General features: G+C 41.2%; 1 protein-coding gene and 1 long non-coding RNA gene across 2 annotated transcripts in view; one reads left to right on the forward strand and one right to left on the reverse strand.

Moving 5' to 3' along the window:
• Window positions 1–6685: 6685 nt before the first annotated feature.
• LOC142074753 (polyadenylate-binding protein-interacting protein 1-like) overlaps window positions 6686–26106 on the forward strand; it is a 36270-nt gene continuing 16849 nt past the window's right edge. Inside the window, exons 1-4 of the mRNA XM_075135621.1 lie at window positions 6686–7047; window positions 8280–8461; window positions 22190–22378; window positions 24177–24289. Of these exons, the coding sequence (XP_074991722.1) occupies window positions 6816–7047; window positions 8280–8461; window positions 22190–22378; window positions 24177–24289 (716 nt within the window). The 5' untranslated portion in view covers window positions 6686–6815. The remainder of the gene's footprint in view (window positions 7048–8279; window positions 8462–22189; window positions 22379–24176; window positions 24290–26106) is intronic.
• On the reverse strand, window positions 11220–13009 carry LOC142075093 (uncharacterized). Its single transcript, XR_012670774.1, has 3 exons — window positions 12992–13009; window positions 12544–12587; window positions 11220–11514 (listed from the first exon to the last, which is right to left on the reverse strand). It is a non-coding gene; the product is annotated as an uncharacterized LOC142075093 (long non-coding RNA).

Genomic DNA, 26106 nt, shown 5'->3' on the forward strand with positions numbered 1-26106 from the left:
CGTCCCCCACCCGCGCCAGGAGAAAGCGAAGGTGCCCTCGCACCCCCCAGCCCGCCACACCACAGAACAACACACCCAGCGGCCGATACTGCCGGCCCCGCCACGGTACTGACCGACCTTGGGGCGAGGGGGCGGGGCGGGGCGGGGCGGCCGGCCGGCCTGCCTGCCCGCCCGCCAACCCGGAAGGAGCGAGGGGAACGCAGAGGTCAGAGCGGGCGGGTCACGCGGTGTCCCTCTCCCCGCTCTGGAAGGGGGCGGTGGGGGTGCCCGTCACGTGGCGCCTGCGTGCCGCCGGCGGCTCGTGCTCGTGCTCCAGGCGCCCGCGCGTGGGGGAGGGGTGGCCCGGCGGCTCTCTACAATACGGGAGGATAAAAGAAAAAGAGGAACTCTTGCAACTGTATAAATACTAATATATGAATCGATAAAGAGAACGTGCTATTGTGAAATGTGTTCACTTGATTCGTGTCAATATGGAACAATGCTAGGGCCGCATGGTGAAGTGTGACCCTTTCTGTATATGTAATCTTTAACCATTTTGTTTGTTCTTGTATAACCGCAGGCTAATGGTTGCCTTAAAAAGAAGATAGTTCAAGTCATCAGGTCTGTTCCAGACGGACTGTCCTGATGGTGCCTTGGTGGGTGTGTCTGCGGGGCCTCTGCGTCCTGGTTGTTTGGGTGGAGGAGCCCAATCTTTGAAATTAAGTTTCAACTTTTGTTCTTGCCTCTTGCAAAAGCCACCTCTGGAATACCAGCTTAAACTGGTTTTGTTGCTAACTGCATAGTGATAAGCAAGAGGGCATGCGCCGAAGAAGATACACCATTCGTGGAATAGTTATGAATATGTATTAGCAGGGGGGATATAAACCGAGGGCAGGAACTGTACGGTGTGCGTCTTGGTAGAGCAGAGACTCCCGGCGCACCCAGTGCTGTTTGCTTGCCTCTATTCGTTTAATAAATTGTAAACTTAAATTGGAATCCTGTTTGGGACTAAATCATTTATCACACATTCCTTAGAAAAGGTGGTCTTATGGTAATGAGTTCCTGGAAGTCATTTACATAGTCCAAGCACACGCAGTAAAATTAGGGTTAGGGTCTTTTCCTTCTCCGGTGGTCGTCCATAGTCTTCCTCACTGTGTCTGTTAGTTGAACTCTGGGCTTCCTTTGTCTATATATGGTCACTTAATTAACTCATCAGTTCCTTGACTCTTGGAATGTAACAAGGCATCAGGTTATCTTGTCCTTTAACACTTATCCCTTCACAGTTGTTCATTGTTAGTGATTTACATAGGACACTTATCTCATCACAGGTATTACATAGGAGGCCTAAGGAGCCAGCTCAAGGTCTATCCTCTCTTATCAAGTGGGATTGATAGAGGGAACTAACACTTAAGGGTTAATAGCAGAGCCATTGTCTGGCTTGCTAGTGCAATCTTTTGTAGCTAGCAGCTCGGCTAGACAAGATGCTGTTATAAGCATAAAAAATATTGTAAGCAGAAGTTACAAAGGCTGTGTAGATAACAGGATCCTTGAATTACTAAACTAACTAACAATCCCTGACTGAGACCTTACTGATGTAGTAGGTACAGTATCTACTATTCCATACTGCTTGCTTCTGTAATTTTACTGTTTGCTTCTGTAATTCTAAACAATGAAAACTTGTTGCAGGCTAAATTGTAAATTTAAGCCAACAAAGTTAAGCTTCCAATGTGACAATATTATTGCACTGTTAGGTCTACTTAATATAACTTCAGAATAATGTATTTTATGTAGAATTTATACATGATGCAATAACAAATGCTCTTCTGATTTAATTTTTAAAACCTTCCATGCCAACAGAAACTAACTGGAGACAGTCCGTGTAATGCATTTTGCTAATATTATCACATTAACTGCGAATTATTCAATTCACATGTCCATTCACAATTTAATCCACCTATTTATGTTCAATTTCAGTCCAGAGTCTTGCTCTACTTGCTTTGCGAACTCCAGATCACAATCTGCTTTCAAGATTAGGAAAATAACTGAGAACTGGGGTGCCCAGAATACACCTCAGCTGATGTTTGTATTTTGTCTCCCTGAACAGTCTGGCCCTTGTTGACCTTTCCACCTGTTACTTCCACAACCAAAGTCAAAGGCTTGTGTGGTGTTCCTTAAAACTGTTCATGACTCATGAGGGGATGAAAAATATGCAAGTATGTATGAAACATTATAAAAAAATCAGAATAGCACTGTCTTGTATTTAAAAAAAGATTGTATTCTAAAATGGTGCCTTTAGAAGTTGTGTTCCTATTTTTAATTATTAATGGAGGGGGTAGGGAGTAAAATATTTGTTACTTCCCCAAGGCATGAATTGGACTGATTTTTGGTGAGAGACAAAGTTGGCCAGACAGTAAAGGTGACAGAGTTAGAATTAATTAATTAGGCTCATGGGAAAACTGTTCCTAGGCAACTATTACTGAAAGTGAAGACTGATAAACTAACAAATCTATACTCTGCAACTGAAATGAGAGAAAGTGTAGAAGATTTTGATGAGTTCTCAAAAAAGCAGACTTCCCTTGTGTAAGCAATTGTCAAAACTAGATTTAAGTAGTATTACTGACATGCGAAAAACAGACTCCACAACCTAGAAGGTTATAAAGTAGGTATGTTTATTCAGCGCTGGGCAGCACAGGGGGTCGCCCCACCACAATCATGCACGCCAGGGTACTTAACTTACAGGGGTTATATGCAATCAATATATACATATTCATTACATTCCTCAGAAAAGGCGGTCTTATGGTAATGAGTTCCTGGAAGTCATTTACATAGTCCAAGCATGCGCAGTAAAATTAGGGTTAGGGTCTTTTCCTTCTCCGGTGGTCATCCATAGTCTTCCTCACTGTGTCTGTTAGTTGAACTCTGGGCTTCCTTTGTCTATATATGGTCACTTAATTAACTCATCAGTTCCTTGACTCTTGGAATGTAACAAGGCATCAGGTTATCTTGTCCTTTAACACTTATCCCTTCACAGTTGTTCATTGTTAGTGATTTACATAGGACAGCTATCACAGGTGTTACATAGGAGGCCTAACGAGCCAGCTCAAGGTCTATCCTCTCTTATCAAGTGGGAGGATGCACTACAGTAAGGTCTCAGTCAGGAATTGTTTGTTAGTTTAGTAATTCAAGGATCCTGTTATCTACACAGCCTTTGTAACTTCTGCTTACAATATTTATTATGCTTATAACAGCATCTTGTCTATCCGAGTTGCTAGCTACAAAAGATTGCACTAGCAAGCCAGACAATGGCTCTGCTATTAACCCTTAAGTGTTAGTTCCCTCTATCATTACCAAGCTTTTAAAGATCACAAATTAGCTACTAAAATAACTAAATAAAAAATATTCAGTGTTCTTGTGTTATTTCAGTTCTGGTTTTAAAGCCTATATTGTGACCTCTGGTCACGTTTGTAGACTTTATCTTACCAGGAAGAGAATGAAAAGCTTACATTAATGTGGAAAAGAAAGTTGAGATTCTCAATCACTGGTCTCAGGATCCTGAGGCTTTAAGAAAATCATCATTATATACGGGCATCACTTTTTAATATGCCAATCTTTCAAGAAAGCAAATATCATTCTTTAAGTTATATGCCTATGAGAAATTAAATGCCTCAGGTTATCATTATTGAACCAGACAACTTTTCACCTTTGGTCATAAATGTGAATTCTTTTCACTTCACAGACATTCTTTATTATCTTAATTTAATGACTGCTTGGCAACTACTTACTGCGTAGAGCAGAATGTGATCACAGATCCATTTTTTCATTACAGATGCACTACTGAAGTTTGCATAAGAGCAGTTGCATTTAGTTGGGAACCCAATTTCTCCCCCCCCAATGTAGACACTTAAAAAAAAAAAAAAAATCTTTCAGGCAGTTAAATCCAAAATTACAATCCCCAAATACTACCTGTTGTCAATTTTAAGCCCTCAAAACACACTAAACAAGCACGTTTAGAGAGGAGACATTGCTTTATTCTGCACAGGATAGATATTTTCCACAAATTAAGCACACCACCACAAACTCCAGGCTCTCCTTTATAGTACAAAATTAGCAAAACCACGCCTAAAGCCATGCCTAACTAATACATATTCATGAGATTACATAAGCGTTACTTCTTCCTTGGCATTCTTTCCAGCCCTTCTGCGCTTGTGCGGGGGTCTCTGGTGGTCGTCGGTGGTTGTTTGGGGAAGCGCCCCCTCCTCATTTTGAAGCAAAGTTCAGTTTTAGGGCACAGGTTTGCTACTTTATCAGGGACGACCCTGGGAACCATTCAAGTCTTATTAAAACAGTCTTTGAAATACAGCCTTTTCTATATGTTCAGGTCATCTTGACACTGCTTATCTCAGGGACTAAGGATGATGTATTCCAGGAAGGTTTGGGAGGAACAGAAGAGCTACATCCTTGATAAGAGAATGACAATTCATCGCTAAGCTTATAACTGTCATACACATTATTTACATAATTTGCAACTGTCCAAGGCTTCACTACCTACAATAGTCAACCCCTTTAGACAATGCCTAAAATTCTGCTTAGAATGTTTTGGCCCAAGTAGCTGAGGTCCTGTAAATTACTTCTGAGACCAAACAGCAGAAAACTTGAGATAGTTAAGCTAGCAAGACATATCCTAAGCACCCAATAACTGGATTAAAACTTTCACCAAATATAGTTATGACCACTTATAAATATCCACTAGAGGAGTTACCTGCTTTATCCTAAGCGTGTTACCTAATAGTCTAAAACTTAATTCAGATGCAATACTGCACAGACCTGCAGTACCTGGTGCTGAGAAACCACAAACTGCAATTTTGTCACTATTCAGAACACAAGTACTTTTACATGTTTGGTTTTTTTATGCTGACAACATATTTCTAATTAGAAAGACAGAGAGGGCTGGTTCTACCTTTTAAAACACAATATATTATTAATAATTGGAATTATATTGATCCCCATCATACTGATGAGGCATGTTGTTGCACTAGTCAATGGTTACTGAGCCCAAAACACAAAGCACGTGTTAGCACATAAGCCGTAACTCTAAACGGAATCTTTCTCACAAATTTATTTAAAAGCACAGTGGTCTCCTGAACATCTAGTAGTAGGGTATCCTATTAATCACTCTCAGAGACTCACGTTTTCAGTGCTTAACTTCACTTCTAGTCATAATTCACCAGTTGTGAGACTAGAAGCTGTATGACACCATAAAATGCCTCAGGCAAAGCATATTTTGCATAAAGTGACACAGATGTAAATAAAAAAAAGCCTAATTTATACCTAAAAATTACAGATTGTGTGAAATAGGACAACATATACAGGCAATAGTGTAGGCAACGTGATTAGCTGTTCTCTGTAAACTGTCTCTTTAATAGTGTGATAAATGATTTAGTCCCAAACAGGATTCCAATTTAAGTTTACAATTTATTAAACGAATAGAGGCAAGCAAACAGCACTGGGTGCGCCGGGAGTCTCTGCTCTACCAAGACGCACACCGTACAATTCCTGCCCTCGGTTTATATCCCCCCTGCTAATACATATTCATAACTATTCCACGAATGGTGTATCTTCTTCGGCGCATGCCCTCTTGCTTATCACTATGCAGTTAGCAACAAAACCAGTTTAAGCTGGTATTCCAGAGGTGGCTTTTGCAAGAGGCAAGAACAAAAGTTGAAACTTAATTTCAAAGATTGGGCTCCTCCACCCAAACAACCAGGACGCAGAGGCCCCGCAGACACACCCACCAAGGCACCATCAGGACAGTCCGTCTGGAACAGACCTGATGACTTGAACTATCTTCTTTTTAAGGCAACCATTAGCCTGCGGTTATACAAGAACAAACAAAATGGTTAAAGATTACATATACAGAGAGGGTCACACTTCACCATGCGGCCCTAGCATTGTTCCATATTGACACGAATCAAGTGAACACATTTCACAAATGTAATGAATATGTATATATTGATTGCATATAACCCCTGTAAGTTAAGTACCCTGGCGCGCACGATTGTGGTGGGGCGACCCCCCAGCACTGAATAAACATACCTACTTTATAACCTTCTAGGTTGTGGAGTCTGTTTTCCGCACGTCACAGACACCTGTAGCTACAGGTTTCCTACCATGCATAGATGCAATCTTGGTCCTGTTACGGTCACAGCATGCTATTTGTTCCTGTAGGGAAGCAATTACAAAATAATATTGTCTTTTTGAAAATGCTGTTTCCAAGCTTTTGTGATTTTTGAGGAAGGTGTGACTCAAATACATCCCGAGGCCCCAAAACCGGCTGCTAACACAAATAAACCCCACACTTCTTTGTTGTTGGAAGTCGATCCCGTGTTGGGGCGGGGGGGGGGGGCTGACTCATCAGTTCTGAACACGTGGGATTAGCAACGCGGCCCGAAATCCGGGCGAGAGCCTTTAACCCGTGGCAGCCGAGCTGGCCTCCTCGACGGTGGCAGCTCTCGCGGACACCTCGCCTGGCCCACACCTGCGGGCAGTAGGGGCGCGGGGCGGCCCGGGCACCCCCGGCGCGGCGGAGCCGCGGCTGCCTGGTGGGCCGCGCTCCTCCCCCTCCCTGCGGCGGGCGGCGCTAGGCCCCGGCGGCGCCGAGGTTGCTATGGCGACGGGCGGTGCGAGGCCGCGAGGGGGCGCTGTGAGCCGCTCTGGGTCGCGACCATCGTGGCGGTGCGTGTAGGGGTGAAACTGAAAGTGAAGGGTTTGGGCCGCGGCGAAGCGGGACCCAGTCGCTGGCTTCTTCCTATGAGCGCCTGAGCCACCCCGGCCCGAGCATGTCGGATAGTTTCGACCGAGCTCCAGGTGCTGGCCGGGGCCGGGGTCGAGGAGGCGCTGCTCCCCTCAGTGGCGCGGGTGCGTCGGAGAGTGGCGGCGGGGCCTGCCTCGGGGGCAACGGTTCCCACAGTTCAGGCTCGGCCGAGCAGCAGCACAAAACAGGCGGCCTCTTCCCACAGCAGGAACCGTTGCGGCCTCCGAAGACGGCGCCGCTGGGCACTGGAAACGCAGGTACTGGCCGCTGTGCAGCGGCCCCCTCCCCGCCCTTCCGGAGGCCCCCGGTGCCGAAGGTGTCGGGGAGCGGCCTCCTAAAGCTCGCCGCGCTCCCCTCCTTTGCGCGCACCGCCCTATTCCTGCTTCGTTTGCTGCTCCGATGCCTCCCCCCCTATACCCTTCGCCGTCCCACTGAAAGTGGAGCCCTGGGGCTTCCCCCCATCTCCCTCCGGCTTGGCCGCGAGGACGCGTCCTTTCTCCTACCCCCCGCGCCTAGAGGCTGACAGGCCACCGTGGCCTGAGGGCCAGTGCTCCGCGCATCCCGGGCGCCTGCCGAACTCCTCTCGGCACCGCATAGAGATGAGCCGCGTAGGGGGCCTGGCAACTGCACTTTTCCTTAGATGAGCGGTCATGTTTCTGGGCTATGGGCCTGTGCCCAAGTAAAGGTGTGATGTTGTGTTGCAGCCTGCTTGCAACACCTCTCTGTCCATCCCTCCCTTTCTGCGCCCACACATCTGTGTGTGTTTTATCCATTTGTTAATCTGACCGCAGATGGTCTGTCTTCTCCCTATTGAAGAACTCTCTAACTCTAGTTTAAAGGTTTGCCAAAAAATAAACCCAACCCAACAGTAACATAAAGCATTGTTTGTTGGCTAGCTTTTTCAGGTAGATATCAGATTCTGTTTTCAATAAATTTAGGAGCTAATCTATAAAGATGGATTTGGAAAATGTGGTTTAAAAAACACTTGTTTAATTGGATTTTTTTGCAAATGGTGTATGAGAACAATGATAGTTAAGCGTCTTTCAGGATTATGTTGAAAATTAGTGATGTCTTCCATTTATTGACCTTCAAAGTCTTGCCTTTGCATCTGAAATCTATGAAAAACCCACAAACACAGCAAGCATATAAGAAGATTTACTAGTTTCTCAGGTTACCTCTTTTAGAAAACATGTTTTCATGGAGGAGGAGAGGGCTCTTCTTTCCCCCTTTTTTTTGGTCACCTTCACATGAACATTGTGTTCACTTTTTGTCATGTAGGAAGGCATCTAGAGTTTGCTGAAGTGAAAACTTTATCCATATTTAAGAAAAACAATAAAAACAATATATTTGAAGTATACTTGAAAGTATATTTATAGTATAAGTAAAAGTATATTTAAAGTCCAAAAAGTGATGTATTCTGTGTGTACTCTGTGTGAATACATACTAATTTAGCAATTTCTAAGAAAAACTGTTAACAAAACCTTTTCAGAACACCTGCAACAGGCAAGAATTCCATCTGGATCACAAGATAAAGTTTCAGTTCCTGATTCTGGACCGGAAATGGCTGAACCTCAGGTGGCTGTGGCTCCTGTGGTAACGTCAAAGTTGTCTGTTAAAGCACCTGAGTTTTATCCATCAGGATACAACCAGAACTTCAATCAGAATTTCACAGTGAGTGTTTATCTTCTCTTAGTATATGCTAATTTACTTATATTCAAATTAACAATGTTTTCTTGAGAACTTGTGTATCAGATAACTCCAATGCTGCATTTGCCGAAGAGATTCCAAAAATTCTGATGATAACCTCCAGAGACACAGTCAGAATGTTAAGTGATAATGAGTGAATATTATGCTGTGTGTGAGAACCTTTAGTGTGGGATATTTTGCTAAAGCTTGCTGCAGATAACCACATTCCTTGTTGATTACACCAAGCATTGATTACACCCAACATCACAGTAAGCTTTTTGGCGACTGCCTCTGTTGTAGTTACATCTGCACTGCATTTTAAGTAAAAGCTTAGCTGCACTTTTATTCAGATTTCGCAGGTTTTTGAAGCAAGTGCGGGAGAAAGCTTGAACTTTAGCTTTTCTAAGCACAGGTTTTACCTTTCCTAAATTTACTGTGCCATGGGTATGTTTGGCCATGACTGCCTAACTTTATGTACCATCATATGTCTTTTAATTCCTTCAGTGATATCGTATCACCAAAGGGCAAAAAAGTAGGGTTGGGCTCATTCCTAACAGTTAACCTACCCACATAAGTAATATGAAATATATTTGCAGCCAGACTAAGGGTAATCTCAGATCAATATTGTAGATTCATCACGTAATAAAAGTTGGTACTTCTTATTTTCTACTCCCCTTGTCTTCCATATTATTGCTACAGTAATTCTACTCCAGGAAAGATCTATGTGAATTCTTGGAATATCCTTTTGTTATGCAAGCAGACAAACTCTGGTACTATATATAAATAGGTGGGAACTATTACTTTTACAAATACAATCAAGTGATAATAAACAATTATACTGAAACAAATAGATTTTGAGTAACTTACAGAAAAATACTTGATTTGAATGCTAAACATGGTGGTTTGGTATTTTGAAGTCTTTTCCTCACCAGTAAAATCGATGTTATCTGGATGTTACCAGCTTTGCCAGCTTACTGAATAAAATCACTGTCCTGGATAATACAAGCCCATAGCCAATATACAACTGTTGACAAATGCTAATACAAACATGCTTCAGTGAATGGATAATCTAGGGGGAAAAAAATACTACTTTTCCCCAGTACATGTTACATGTTTTCTATAAATAAAGAAAAAATGCCATTTAGAATGGCATGCGTGTGCATACATATAATTACAAAGTTTTGAGGCCAGCAATGTTGCTTTTCAGCTGTTTTGCAAAAACACACAAGCATGTGGGAGTTCCTGGTTGCTATGTTGCAGGAATGAATATTTGTGACTCCTTTATTAATGAAAATAACCCTTAAAATGCTAGCAAAACCTAGAACACTTATTTGGAAGTATGTTGCAGGGACCCTAATCTAATCAGAGTATACTAGGCGTAGAATAGTGATGTTTCAGACTTGTTAGTTCTTCGCTATTACAAAGTTTGGGTTTTTTTTTTTTACTTTAATGACTGAATTAATTTCATAAACTGGGTCCACCTGCAATAAAAATAAGGAATTTAGCACACTTTACTATTACACAGATTTTCACTGTGAGTTTTAAAATTTGAATCAAAACAAAGTTTTGAGAAACTTCTGTTTTCTGACTTATAAATGAAAGCCAAGTATTAATTCTAATGTTCCCTGGAATTTTTAGGTCTGAAAACTCACATTGGTTTTGATATTTATTAAGCATTTATCGTTTTAGAAATAATGTGTTGATTCCTTGTTTGATAGTAATTACAGTAATGTACAATGTATGTCCATATAACACTTGATTATTAGATTAGTTAATCTCCAGTTAGTTCTGATACTCAAAACTATCAGTTACCTGTGAAGATGATTTGCGGAAACCGGACTCTACAATCTATGAGATTGTAAAGTAGGTATGTTTATTCAGCGCTGGGCAGCACGGGGGGTAGTCCCACCAAAGTCGTGTGCGCCTCAACGCGGCGCTTACCATAAATATATACAGTAAAACATTACATATTCATAGAGTTTCGTAATACGCCTATACATATGCGTGACCTGTCCCCGCTTTGTATTAAAATGAGTTCCAAGAAGTCATTTCCATAGACCCCTCCTATCTGCGCTTGCGCATTGCCTCCTAGTGGTGGTCGTCGGGGGTCGTGGGGATGAAGGCTGATAGTTCCTCTTTGTCACCGCTATTAACCTTTTGTTCTTGCGCAGGCTCAGTTGTCCTCTTACTTTTGTCCGAACCGCACGGTCGGTTTTAGCTGGTTTCTTAAGGCAAGTTCTTAGTTCTTATCAGGAACTGTCCTTGTGAGGGCCTCAGTTAATTTACACAACAAAGTATCAGACTAATCCTTTAACTACTATCAATCACTCTACTACCTTAACCCCTTCTCTCAGTCCCCCCTTTTCTAAAAAGTTAGTAAATTCTTTTACTTTATCTTAATGCCTTTTATATTATTCCGTTCCTCTCCAGGTTCTTTATAAGATTTTTGCCTGTTTCAATTTGTTGTCAGAGCTGATGAGCATATATCAAATACCTCATTTGTTTTACCATTCGTCAATTTAAAACATATAGCACTATAGATAAAACAATACTAATACAGGACAAAATTAGGAGAACAATAATAGGGTGACACAAGTTATTAAGGATACCTGTAGCAGTGGGTGACCATCTGAAAAGTGTATCCCACCATTTATGTTCTCCATCCTTTTCTACTCTTTTTAGAAATTCTTTTAAGTATACTTGACTTCCGTGCATAACCATGGTAGATAGATTTGCACCCTTTCGATCAGAATGTATCCCCATGGATCCAGTGTATCCGATATAAGCTTGAGACCAAGGCTGCCCAATATTATTCTGGCTAGAAGTGCTCTCCCATCCCTGAATTATAATTATGACTGTGAGAAAAATAATTTTCCTGGTTGAGCTTGCGTGACCTTCCATGGAGATTTAGGTGCCTTTTTCACTCTGGTGTGATGGATCCAGGCGCTCTGCTCCTTGATTTTGATTGCTGTGAAGGAGGTGAGGAGTACCTGGAATGGTCCTTCCCACTGCGGCTCCAAAGCCTTTTCTGTAAGAGACTTTACATACACATAGTCTCCAGGTTGTATGTTATGTACAGGCCCATCCAAACCCCTACTTCGGGTCCCAACCACATGTTTCTCAATTTTGCTGAGGAGTTTTCCCAATGCAACCATGTAGGAGGTGTCCTAGTTTCGGCAGGGATAGGGTTAAATTTCTTCCTAGTGCTGTGTTTTGGATTTAGTATGAGGAGAATGTTGATAACACACTGATGTTTTCAGTTGTTGCTAAGTGCCCTCCTAGTCCAAGGACAGCTCCCATGCCTACTGACTGAGCTAGGTACACAAGATGGGAGGGAACATAATCAGGACAGCCAGCCCAGCTGGCTAATGGGGTATTCCATACCATGTGACGTCATGCTCAGTATATGAATGGTAGGCGTGATCCAGGAAGTAGCGATCGCTACTTGGTTATCGGTCAGCGCGGGTGGTGAGCAATTGCTTTGTGCATCACTCATTTTGTATATTCTATCATTATTTATTATCATTATTCTCCCTTTTCTGTTCTCTTAAACTGTCTTTATCTCAACCCACGAGTTTTTCTCACTCTTACCCTTCCGATTCTCTCCCCGTCCCACTGGGGGGGCGGGGGGAGTGAGTGAGCGGCTGCGTGGTATTTGGCTGCCTGCCAGGTTAAACCACGACAGAGGTCATGATTTCATCCCCGACTTGTGTGGACATCCCTTTCTGTATTCTATAGGGTCATCCATACAAGATTTCAAATGGGCTCAGTCCTTCTTTTGCTCTTGGCCTAGTTCGTATGTGCAAAAGAGCCAAAGGAAGAGACTGAGGCCAGGCCAAGTTAGTTTCCTGTCCCAATTTCACAATCTGCTGTTTGATTAAGTGGTTCATTTTTTCTACCTGGCCACTCGACTGAGGGCGATATGGGGTATGAAGCTGCCAATCTATGCCCAAATGGCGGCTAATTTGTTGTACTACTTTTGAGATGAAATGTGGTCCTCTGTCAGAAGATATGGTTGCTGGAACCCCAAAACGTGGTATTATTTCTTGTATTAATGTTCTAGTTACCTCCTGAGCCTTGGCTGTTCTGGTAGGGAATGCCTCCGGCCAACCTGAAAAGGTGTCAGTTAATACCAATAAATATCGATACCCCCTTTTCTTGGGAGTTCTGAAAAATCGATCTGCCATTGTTGCCCAGGCCCGTTGCCTTTCCCAATTTGGCCCATTTCTGGTTTGGGGGTATTCTTGGGATTAGTCTGGAGGCAAAGATCGCACTGCTGAGTCACTTGTCTCACAGTAGTGTATAGATTCCTAGCTATGATTTCTTTGATTAGTTGTTTATATAGGGCCTTTGCCCCCCAGTGCCTCTTCCTATGTTCTTCCCTTATCAGAGACCATGTTAGATAGGAGGGAATAATTAGTTTCCCTTGTGGGGTGAGAGCCCACCCCTCTTTACTATATGTCCCTTCTAAATCTTTGATAAGCTTCTGATCATCTTTGGTATATTCTGGCTTACCTTCTAGGGAGATTCGCCCGTCAGGGACTAACGCCCCTTCTGTTTTTACCTTTGCTTTGGCTACCTGTTTTGCCTCTCTATCCGCCAGCTCATTTCCTCTTTCCAATTCCGAGCTCACTTTCTGATGCACCTTAATGTGCATGATTGCCACTTTCTCAGGGAGTTGGACTGCCTCCAACAGTTTCAGGATCTCCTCTGCATGTTTGATGTTTTTACCCTGTGTGTTCAATAATCCTCTCTCCTTTCAGATTGTTCCATGTGCATGTACGACTCCAAAGGCATATTTCGAGTCTGTATAGATATTCACAGCTTTGCCTCGGGCCAATTCCAAGGCGCGGGTCAGAGCAATTATTTCTGCCTTCTGTGCAGAGGTATTCATGGGCAAAGGCCTTGACTCTATTACTTCCTGACTGGTGGTAATGGCATATCCCGCATGTCTTTTACCACTTAGGACATAGCTGCTTCCATCTGTGAACCAGTTTTCTCCGTCTTCTATGGGGCTGTCTTTCAGATCTGACCGGCTTGCATATGTTGCTTCAATGGTTTCTAAGCAGTCATGATGCACTGGTTCTCCTGTGTTTCCCTCTAGGAAGGAAGCTGGGTTGGCAATGTTAGTGACTGTTATTTCTACATCATCCTGTTCTACCAATATAGCCTGATATCTTAGAAATCTTTGTTGAGAAAGCCAATGTCCACCCTTCGCTTCCAGTACTGCAGATACTGTATGGGACACCAGCACAGTCATTTTCTGACCCAGGGTGAATTTTCGGGCTTCTTGTATGTTTAGTATTACAGCTGCGACCGCTCACAAGCATCCAGGCCAACCCTTCGCAGTTGTATCCAACTGTTTGGAAAAGTAGGCAACTGCTCGTCGATTGGGACCCAAATTCTGTGCTAGTATCCCCAGAGCAACCCCTTGTTTTTCGTGGGAAAAGAGGAGAAATGGCTTACTCACATCTGGGAGCCCCAAAGCTGGAGCTGACATCAAGGCTTTCTTTAGTTTCTCAAAGGCTCGTACGGCCTGGTTGTTCCATTCAAGGTGTCCCTGGTCGGTAGTTATTAGGGCATATAATGGTTTAACAAGCAGTCCATAATTATAAATCCACAGCTGACACCACCCAGTCATTCCCAAGAAAGTCCGTAACTCTTTCACTGTTCGAGGTCTCGGGGTTTGGCAGATTGCCTCTTTGCGGGCTTGTCCCAAGGTTCTTTCCCCAGCACTGATTTCATAGCCTAAATAAATCACTTTGCGCTGTATTACTTGGGCTTTCTTCTTAGACACCCGGTACCCTTGGAGCCCCAAGAAATTTAATAGACTCACTGTCCAGGTGACACAATCGTTCTCTGTTTCGGTGGCAATCAGGATATCGTCCACGTATTGTAGCAGTTTTCCCTTTTCAGACGGGATTTCCCATGATTCCAAGTCCTTTGCAAGCTGATTGCCAAAAATGGTAGGGCTATTTTTGAATCCTTGTGGCAACACCGTCCAGGTGAGTTGAGTCTTGCGACCAGTTTTGGGGTTTTCCCATTCGAATGCAAACAATCTTTGGCTGGCTTCATGGAGAGGGAGGCAAAAGAAGGCATCTTTCAAGTCTATAACAGTAAACCAGGCTAATTCAGGTGTTAGTGTAGTCAACAGAGTATATGGATTTGCCACCACAGGGTAGAGATCCTCAGTTACCTTGTTTACGGCCCGTAGATCCTGGACCACATGGTATGACCCGTCAGGCTTACGAACTGGTAATATGGGTGTGTTAAAATTAGACTCACATTCTTTTAATAGTCCCAATTGTAAAATTTTTTCGATTATCGTCCGAATCCCTTCTCTATCTTCTCTCTTTAGGGGATATTGCTTAATCCTTACTGGTTGTTGGTTTCCCTTTTTAAGTTTAACTTCAATAGGTAATGCATTCTTTGCTCTTCCAGGTATATCGGTAGCCCATACCCCAGGGTATACCTGATTTAAGACTTCCTCCCTAATTTCTCCTTTTATGGAAGGACTGGTTAAGAATAAACCCAGGATTTGAATGTATTGTTGATCTTTTACTTTCAGAGAAATTTCTCCTTTTTTGAATATAATTTTTGCACCTAATTGTTCTAGCAAGTCTCTTCCCAATAGGGCCTTTGGAGAGTCGGGCATATATAGAAATCTGTGAATTCCCCATTGTTTTCCCAGTTTATATTTCAAAGGTTTACAGAAATACGCCTTTTCACTTTGGCCAGTTGCCCCCCTTACCATGATGTAATCATTCTCCAGGGGCATTAAGGCTTGATTCAGTTTATTGGACGTTCCCTTTTCCAATGACCAAATTCCTTGCACAGCGCACATTGATCCTTGCCTAACCGAGATGGTTCTCGTCTAGGCCTCCTTTCTTCCTCTTCCCTGACAGCTGCTATTATTCTCCTTTGCCCTTGTCTATATCCTTCTTCTCTGTTACTAAATACTCTCCATGCTTCATCTAGCAGCACTTCCAAATTTCTACTTTCCGTAGTGCGTAGCTTCTGGAGCTTGCGCCTAATGTCCCCTGTGGACTGACCCAAGAACAGAGAGACTAGTTGTTGTATTCTTACCTTGGATCCAGGATCCAGCGGTGTGTTACGGCGCATTGCATCCCTCAATCGATCCAGGAATTTGGATGGGGACTTGGAGGGATCTTGCTTAACTGCATATAAAGCTGACCAGTTTATAGTTTTGGGGATAGCCCTCTCCATTCCTTTCGAAATCCACTCCTGATACCCCTGTAGTTTTACCATTTCTGCAGATCTGTTCGCATCCCATTTTGGATCTTGTAGAGGGAAATATTCCTTAACATCCCCTCCTATAGTCTTATAGTGGTCATCAGCCAAACTCCCTGCTGTTTTTTAAAATCAATTGCTTCTCTGTCTCAGTCATATAGTCTAATAATAACTGTATGTCCTTCCAATCAGGGTTATGCTGTTTCACAATAAACTGAAAATGTTTGGTTACACCTACCAGATCACTCCTGTAATCCTTTGCAACCCTTTTCCATTCCCCTAAATCAGTAGTGGAAAAAGGTACCTTGATTAGCATTGTCCCGCCCTCGGGCCCTACTGCCTCTCGAAGAAGTGCCTGCAAGGCTGCTGGGACAGATTTCTTTCTGGTGCGGGAAGATACAGGGCTGTCCGGGGGGGTGGAAGTTTCGTCCGAGTCCGCATCCTGTTCCTGTGGTCGAGGGGGAGGCTTAAACAGGTCAGTTAGATCTGGTTCCGATGCCTGGTGAATTTTGTTTGCTTTAATACACCTTTGTCCAATACTACATGCCGAGCAACACCGCTTCAGTTTACCTTTAAATTCTTTATTGTTTTCTCGCTCAAGTGCGAGCACCATAGGGTCCTGTGGTGGTATCATTCCACAGTCCCTTTGCAACTCCGGATGGTTTCGGAGGGTGAAAAACATATCTGCATATGAAACTTCATCCCACTTCCCTTCTCTCCTTAGAAATAGCATCAATTGTAGGAGAGTATTGTAGTCTATTGATCCATTAAGTGGCCATTTAGCCTCACTTTCCAATTTATACAATGGCCACCATTGATTACAATACTTAATAAGAACCTTTCTATTTTCCGTCCCTCGGGTCCCAACGATATCTCTCCAATGAGCAAGCACACAGCCTAAGGGGCTTTTCTTCAAGACTCCCTTTTGAACGTTACCCATTTCGTATCTTCTCTTTATTGATCTTTTCTTTTAACCTTTAATAAGCTTCCGGGACTAGTTTTCCTTCCCGCACTGTCTCAGTGATTTTATCGGAGGTTTTCTTATCATAGAACCCTCTAGATGTACAATACTGCTTTTCCACAAAATTTTACAATGTTTTCGTACACAAAAGACGAAGGCTCGATCCTATCATTCACTTCGTTCGTCTCCGGCCGCTCTCCTCGCGGAGATTACGGAACTGCGGATCAGAACTCCGCACTCGCTTCGCAGCTGTGCTGCGTCTCACTCATACAACACAGACACTCAGTCACACAATAAATTGTTGCAACAGATGATAATACTTATGGCCATACCACGTACAACTCCTCAGACTAATTGTACATTAATTACTCCAATTAACACCCACCCATCCGCTGCAACCGTAAAGATGACCCAATCGCAATTGCGAATGACCCAATCGCAATGGCGAGGAGGTTTGCTTACCCTTCTCCTGCTTCTTATATACCAGTCATTAGCAGGTCCGTCCTGGCTCCCAACACTGGGATGCAGTGGAAACCTCGGATTCACTCGATCTACTCCCAAGATCGCTAGCGGCCGCTCTTTTGGTCAGCGAATCCCCTACCGTGCAGGGTACCCTCCTCCCATATGGGGACTATGCTGCATGCCAGACGTCTCTGTGCGATTTACCAGCAGCCCCGGCCATGCGTACGACTTACAGGCCCCTCTCCTAAAACATACCTTTTCTTTCCACGGACTCAGGAGGTTCTTGTCTACTCCCACGGTGAGCGGCTGGCAGTGGAGTCCTCTCCGAGGAAGTGCTCGGGGCGCGCCCAGGGGCGTCCGCTCCTCAGCCGATCCCGCGGTGAAGCAGAGAGTCTCCTGGCTGGCTCGCCAAAACTGACTTGCGGAAACCGGACTCTACAATCTATGAGATTGTAAAGTAGGTATGTTTATTCAGCGCTGGGCAGCACGGGGGGTAGTCCCACCAAAGTCGTGTGCGCCTCAACGCGGCGCTTACCATAAATATATACAGTAAAACATTACATATTCATAGAGTTTCGTAATACGCCTATACATATGCGTGACCTGTCCCCGCTTTGTATTAAAATGAGTTCCAAGAAGTCATTTCCATAGACCCCTCCTATCTGCGCTTGCGCATTGCCTCCTAGTGGTGGTCGTCGGGGGTCGTGGGGATGAAGGCTGATAGTTCCTCTTTGTCACCGCTATTAACCTTTTGTTCTTGCGCAGGCTCAGTTGTCCTCTTACTTTTGTCCGAACCGCACGGTCGGTTTTAGCTGGTTTCTTAAGGCAAGTTCTTAGTTCTTATCAGGAACTGTCCTTGTGAGGGCCTCAGTTAATTTACACAACAAAGTATCAGACTAATCCTTTAACTACTATCAATCACTCTACTACCTTAACCCCTTCTCTTAAAGATACTTTAAGGGGTACAGCATCCAAGGCATACTAGAATTTTCAGAAAAACTTTACCAGGACTTTGGGGAGGGAAGACCTCTGTGGGATTCTCTCTTTGCATACAGCTGTCCATCCCATAGGAAGTTGTGGATGTCTGCAGTAGAATTGGTGACTAGATTTAGGTTTGGATTGCCAGTAGGAAATGTCAGACTTGTTCTCTGGCATGGGTATATGAGAATAACATGGCTGTCACTCCATCAGAAGGGCATAATGTTCTCACTTCATAGTTTTAGGAGTGAGATTTGTATTATCTTAGGTGGAATCTCCCCCCGCCTCTCTTTTTTTTCTTTTTTTTTCTTGGTTTCTTTTTTTTTCTTGGTTTCTTTTTTTTTCTTGGTTTCTTTTTTTTTCTTGGTTTCTTTTTTTTTCTTGGTTTCTTTTTTTTTCTTGGTCCCTTTGGAAAAAAAAAAAAAAGCTAGTTCCTAAGAAGTCTGAAGAAATCAATTCAACGATGAATTATTGGTGACTTAAGTTCCTAAGTGGAAATGTTGTGAATACTTCTTAGGTATAGGAAAGTGGTAATTAGCACATGTACTGAAACAGCCTGAGAGCAGATTTGGCTCATGGATCTTTTCTATAGACTTTCTGGTTTTAACTTTAAGTAAATCAGAGGGATTTTAGTACTTACTTAGCCTTTTCATTGTTATGTCTTTAAACTCATGAACTGACTCTTAGTAGAAGAGAGGCAAATCTATTACCTTTAAGTTAGTGACTCTTGCATTTTTGTTGTGAATAATCCAGGATCCAGTCCTATAGCTATCGAACATAAAGGAGAAGGATTAGACAGTGTTGGCCTGACTGAGAAATCATTGAAATTAATGGAAAATTTCTAGTTGACTTTCATGGCTTTGAATCATAAATTTGTAATGAATGTGTAAACTTATAGCCTCCTGTTAGCCAACTACTGTTTAAAAATAACCAAGAGGAATTTGCTTTACTTTCCTTTAGTTGATACAGTACGTGGTGCTGTCTTCTCTGTTAAATCTTAAAATCTGCCAGTGAGAAACGTGAGTGGTTTATGTCTAGAAGTTACTGGACTAAATCTAATTAGTTTTTAAAGTATTGAGTGTTACTAATTTAGCAATATACAACATATAATAATGTTTGAATTATTAATTTTTCTCTTCCATTTGTTCTGTTCCCTGACATAGTTACTAAAACCTAGACTGCCTTTGGAGTTGCATATTTAGTATAGGTAGATGAATGTGGTGCTGAGTTTAGCCTCTGTGTTTAGCCTTTTAATTACAAAATGGGAAGAGGAGTATGAATACAGGGACACTGATATACCAAATGGGATTGGAGCCCCTTCCAAAACAAGGACATTTTCCTCCAAGATTGAATTTTTATCAGGTGAGGATGAGAGGAAGATAACTTCCTCTCTGCTAAATGAGGATCTCATAACAACCTGATGGCTGTCAGAAAGAGCAGCTTCTTTTACTAGCTACAACAATTGCATCCCCCTGCAACCTGGCTGGAGAGTTTTCAAACAGGTTGTTTGAAGAGATGCTAGTTCAGCTGTATGTGACTAAGCTGCAGTTGTTGCACAATAATGTCATAGTGCTGTGGAACAAAACAGTTTAACTTCATTGTACAGAACTTTTACCGGGCTATTTGAAATTGCCTAGTAAAAGTTGATTTCCTTTAGAGAAATAGAATATTTAGGAAGTTACAGAGAGGCCTGTTAGCTTTTTATTCTTTGGCTTCATAAGCTCCAAACCGTTAGAATCACAGAATAATTTAGGTTGGAAAGGACCTCTGAAGTTCCTCTGGTCCAATCCCCAACTCAAAGCAAAACCAACTTGGATCAGGTTGTTGAAGGCTTTATCCTTATGAGTAGTAACAATTTGCCACCATTTCCTTAAACCCATATTTTTTTTTCCTATTTCTGGTGAGCCACATTAAGTAACTTTGTCTTCAGTATTATTCACTGGGCAAATATTCTACTTAATTAAACATCATAAGAAATCTTTCTAGGTTTTCTTCTGTTATATTGATGTGTCCCTCTGTCATGGTTTAACTCTAGCCAGCAACAAAACACCATGCAGCTGCTCACTCACCCCCCTGCTCTGGTAGGATGGGGGAGAGAATCAGGAGGGCACAAGTAGGAGAACTCCCGGGTTGAGATAAAAACAGTTTAATAATGGAAATAAAACGAAGTAGAACAGTAATAATACCAATGAGAACAACAACAATAACAGAACATACAAAGCGGGTGATGCACAATGCAACTGCTCACCACCTGCCGAGCAAAGCCCCATGTGTCCCGAACCACGAGAGCCCCCCCTTTTTCCCGGACCACGCCTCCTAATTATATACTGAGCATGTCGTCACATGGTATGGAATACCCCATTGGCCAGCTGGGTCAGCTGCCCTGACTATGCTCCCCGCCCCCAGCTTCCCATGCACCTGGCAGAGCATGGGAAGCTGAAAAGTCCCTAGTGAAGGTGCCACTCAGCAACAACCAAAACATCAATGGGCCATCAACGCTCCTCTCATACCAAACCCAAAACACAGCACCCACCCACCCCCCCTAGCTACTGAGAAGAAAGTTAACTCTGTCCCAGCTGGAACCAGGACACCCTCATTAGCTTAAGTTGTATACCCTTACAACATGGGTCTTTGAAGAATTTTGGAAAATCTGCATTTTTTCCCCACACATTCTTCACAGGTTGCGAAACTAATGTCAATACTTGATTTTTCAGCAATTTGTCTTTCTCCACAGTTCGTATCCAGGGCTTTTATCTTTCACAGATCCATGTTGCTTCACAGTAGAGGAGACTGAGGCATTTTAAAGACAGAAAGTAAAGGATATCCCCTCATTAAGGGAGGGATGGTAGGGAGAGGGAGAATATAACTATAAACCTGATCAATGCATTTACGTCCACTAAATAAAGAAAAAGTGGTTTATGATTTTTTAGCTCAATTTTTCATTACAGTAGATATATTTTAAATATTTTTCATGTTAAATAGTAGATCAGTTGAGAATTCTGATATCCTTTATGTTACCCTTATGTCTTGAATCACTAATTATAGGTCAGTTCTTTAGCAATCCCTCTTCAGGCTCCTGCTTGCACTTCTGAGATCTCATATGAGATACTTTTCAATCTTTTGTATAGTGTGACAAAGTGAATTATTTGTACTGTGTTATTACTAGTTACATCACAAAGTATGTTGCTTCCTATGCTATTCCTCTCATATACTAGCATTGTAATCATCCAGAACAGCATTGACTTTAGAGACTGTTACATACATTCATTTCTGAATGGACAAAATTAGCAGCCTTTTGTTCTATCAGCAGGAGCATAAACATTGATAAAGTGGTATTGTGCTAGCTCATCCTTTAGGGAGCAGGTGTGTTTACTGTCTGGTTTTTAACCTCAGTAACTGCAAATTAATGCAATACCATTTGAATAGTTTCATTTCATGCCTTGTAGTCTTTCATCCATTGCCAAGAGATGCAAATTTGCTGACTTTAAAAGATAAGTTTTCCTGGCTATATTTTATACATGGGAACACTACACTGTATTGTATTTCTGTAATTTCTCCCCCTCCTGCATATTTTGGAGCACTTTTGCACTCTGTGCAAGCTCAAAATATTTTGTTTCCAATTTTCAATTATTTTTCCTTCTACAGTTCATATATCTGCAGCACAGTTAGTGTGCGCATCAGGAAAGGGTGTTGAGCCTCAGTTTGGTAGTTTTATTCTTAACAGGTATGCTTACTTGTTAGTTTGTTAGTTAATCTTACACCCAACTTGGCAAACTGATTTCTTTTTAATCTGTCTTTTGATGTGTTTTGCTGGGAGACCCTAATCTCTATAAAAACATGTTACCTAGTTCTTAAGATGACAGGACTACTGGAGCTTTCTGAATCATTGAGGTCTATGCTCTCTAAAAATGTTTAAGTGAACTGTGTAATAAAGATCACTATGCAGAGCATCAGGAGTTACTCAAGACTAAGGGCTATATGGTTACTTCTGGAGATAGTAAGTGTAACAACTTTATTTTAGGTTCCTTTTAAATAGCTGGTATATTCTTTCACTGCTATAGGATTCTTCCTTTGAAGATGGATATGATGGCTATCTGACTTTGGCAGAATATGTACAAGACTTCCTAAATCACCTCACTGAGCAACCAGGTTGTTTTGAAACTGAAATAGAGCAGTTTGCTGAAACACTGAATGGCTGGGTCACTGCAGATGAAACTTTGCAAGAACTTGTTGAACTCGTATATCAGCAGGTAGCCTGTGTATTCTGTCTTATAACATGGATGTTATGCCTCTGTTACCTAACAATAATTCAGGGAAGACATTATTGCACTATAATGATTGGTTATTAAGATGATGTGAAGTGGTTTTCTTTGGTCTCTGTGTGCTATGACAGGTCACAATACCCAAAATTGAATTGTTTCAGTATTTGATACAACCACAAATATAGACCAACTAATTGGGAAGATAATGGTTTAAAAAAATACAGATGAGGTTTGAAGAAGTTGTGGGTTTTGGTTGTGTGGTGTTTTAATGTTTTTTTTCTTTGTTTTTTGGTTTGTTTTGTGGTGTTTTTTGGTTGGGTTTTGTTTGTTTTGGTTTTTTTTTAGGAAAGAAGTGTAATTTAAGTGACGTATTTTTGCCTTATAAAAAGGGGGGCACCTCTTCTAGTCCAAGCAACTGATTGAACCAAAGCACCAAAAAGCTCGTTAGCTATTTCACATGCCTCTTACTGGAAACTAAAGTCGATTTGACTATCTTAATTACTTAAATTTGTTGTATCTTCCAAAAATACCTCAGTTCTTTCCAGCAACGTTATGCACATAGTACAGTTACATTGAGTGTATATTTTCCTCTGCCTGTAGAAGGTAACTAGCTATAATGCATTGACATGCTAATGGCAAGATGCTTTTTTCACACACATTAGAAGCAGAAGCATGCAAGCACATCTATAGCACTGATAGATGATCAAGATGTAAAAGGAATGTTCAAAGATGATAAAGCCAAAGGAGAATTTTAATGAATTCTTGGCATCCCTGGGTTTTTTTTGCAGAGCTGATCGAGTTACTTACACCAGAGCCTCTTTTCACTGAAGCTGTATCTGAGAAATAATCTCAAATTCAAGTCTCGTTAGAAGAGAGTTCAAAACAAATGAACTGTAATAAATTGCCAAAATAAGGGGATGTTCTGCTTTAAGTTCTAAGAGAGGTTGAATGTAGACACTAATGAACTCCCAATTACTTTTTTCCACCTCTTGGAATTTTCAAGTATCAGATTTAAAGCAAAATATTTTTCAGACAGTGTATAACTTATGTTGTGGAATTTCATTGCCACCACCTGTTTTTAGATGATAAAAGTATAAATGTTCAACAGTAACAGGATTTGTTTTTTTTTTTTTTTTTAAAAAAAAAAAAGGACCCATGGAGAGCTATTAACTGTAATGATACAGTTTTAACATCTGAATCAGGAGTTTGCTATTCTGCAGTTTGCTGGAGCATGTACAGGAGAAAGTATTTATCTTTACTTGCCATGTTCTTGTGCTCTTTCCCTGGGCATTCGCTATTGCCAAAAATAGATTCTGGCACTTAAACTGAATGAAGGCGATTTCCTTATTTATTTTGTTTTAATGCACTCATCCCTCCTTGAGAGAGTGCATGTCCTTGAAAAAATGTCTTAATGTCCACTGTTGTTTGGTGGGTTTTTGTTTGTTTGGGGGTTTTTTTGTATAAACAGTTTGTAAGTAACTTTCAGACACTCTTTGGTGTAGGTCACAATGGAGAAGTAGAATTGAGGACACATGGCATAGTGGTGGTTGTTTTCTTAAAGCCACAAAATCACAGTATAATGAACTATTAAGTGCTGAAATGCATATAGCGAAGTGTTGATGAGATACAAAAATTAACATGAGAAATAGTAATTATTAATCTTCTGCTCTTCAGTTGTCTAGTCAACTGTTGTTAAACAGTTTTCCAAAAAGCTTTTAAAGATATTTCCTGATAACCTAATCGTGACTTTTATGAATAATTTATTTTTCCACTTTTATTTTTGAAGGCCACATCTGTCCCAAATTTTTCCTACATGGGAGCACGGTTGTGTAACTATCTATCTCACCATCTAACCATTAGTCCACAAAGCGGGAACTTCCGACAGTTGTTACTTCAAAGGTCAGTATCAGCATGTCATTTTAAGCCCGTTACTTTCTCAGGTTAAGTGTCTTCCTCTTTCGTATTTAACTCTCAACATAGCATGCAAAGAGGTACGTATTTAAAATAGAAGTTTAGACAGAGGATTATTAAAGCACAGGTACATACTAGATATCGAATACATATATTTTAAAATATTTTTAGATTTTTTTAATATGGAAATAGGACTCAATTCGGGGTTCTGTAGGCTTTTTTGAACTCAGTATATTAGACTGATACCGAATTACAGGGTAAATTTGAAAGATAGTCAATTTAAAAGTATACTAAATGCACATATATGTACTGTCCTTGTCCTTTGACTCTTGCCGGGACTTATTTCATTGTGTTTTTTCTTTAATTACTTTTCTGGCTGAAGTTGCTGTGTAAGGCTTATTCATTGATTGGCTAACTGATTTTACACCTATGAAGTAGATGCATAAAATCCAGAAGGACAAATTTCTTCATTTTTCAGTTACTACAGAATTTGGGGACTTATGGTTTAATAATGCTTAGACTTCATAGTTGACAAAAATGCAACATTTTTTAAATGGATGTATTTCATTTTAAATCTTACTGTATGACATTTGAAGGAGTAGTACACTTCAATACTTCAGAATTCTTTAGAAATTAGCCTTTTTTTCTTTAAGGACTTTTGGCTTTCTAAGCTTCAGACTTGCTTCTTATTTTAAAAGTTTCACTTAGTCCGCCTATGTTTAGGAGCAAAGGCATGATAAACTTAAAAGATCATCAAAATGCATTGCTGTTAATCGGGAGCGGTACTTTATGGAGAAGCTGAATTTTTTTTTTCTTTTTTTTTTTTTTTTTTCTTTCTCCTTATCCCAAAGCAGATGAGCCTTTTTGCCTTCAAAATTATCACTTTTATCTTGTGGGTTTTTTTAAACTATGTTTGTTACTTGAACAATACTATGAAGGAAATCCCTGTTAATGTTGGATTATCTGATTCCTGGTTTTAAAGCCAACCCAATAGATAACATTCCTTTCATTCCTTTTAGCACCCTGAAGACATAAATTTAAAATTGCTTATGTTTTTATTGCTAATATGGATGGAATTGGGGGGGGGGAGAGGGAGATAAACAAGCTAACAATATGAATACAGAGAACTCCTGTTTCTCAGCCCAAGTTTCTACTTCAAATTTTTTATTTCAACTCCTTAGATTTTTCAGTTTCTCAGGTATTTCTTAATCTATTACATAACCATTGAGAATACATTGGAGGTTCTCTTGCTTTCCTTTTTATTTCAAATACTTAAAATATCAAATTCTTTTTTTGAACTGCTATGTAAACTTGTATATTTTTGATGCAGCTGTTGAATACTAGAAAAATACCTCACTGCCATGTTATCTTAATCCTCAGTATTTGCATTTATTTCTAAATTATGCATCACTGTCACTTAAAATGGTGGGATAAAGAATTTATCGAATAAGTGTAAAGGCATCTAAGACGACGTGGGCAGCACCCTGAAAGGGGGAAAATGTCTTTCAGAGTATACTTACTTTATTTCTGTTGATGTTTGGTTGCCTATGTTAAACTTCCTGGACCCATATTCTAATATATAAACTGTGTAACTGTCTTCTAATTTTTACATGTTGCAATTTGCTCTATTTCATTTTGCTGTCTCAGATATCTCAGTGCTTGAAAACACAATCATGTAATCATATGTATTCGTCTAGAAGGACAAAAATCCACATTGTCTTTGTGAAGTCCTCTCACTTCCTTCACAAATCATACTTCCTAGCATTCAGCATTTAACAGTTTTAATGCAGTGAATAAGTTCTTAG

The sequence above is a fragment of the Calonectris borealis genome, chromosome W, assembly GCF_964195595.1.
Source record: "Calonectris borealis chromosome W, bCalBor7.hap1.2, whole genome shotgun sequence".
Taxonomy (NCBI): Eukaryota; Metazoa; Chordata; class Aves; order Procellariiformes; family Procellariidae; genus Calonectris; species Calonectris borealis.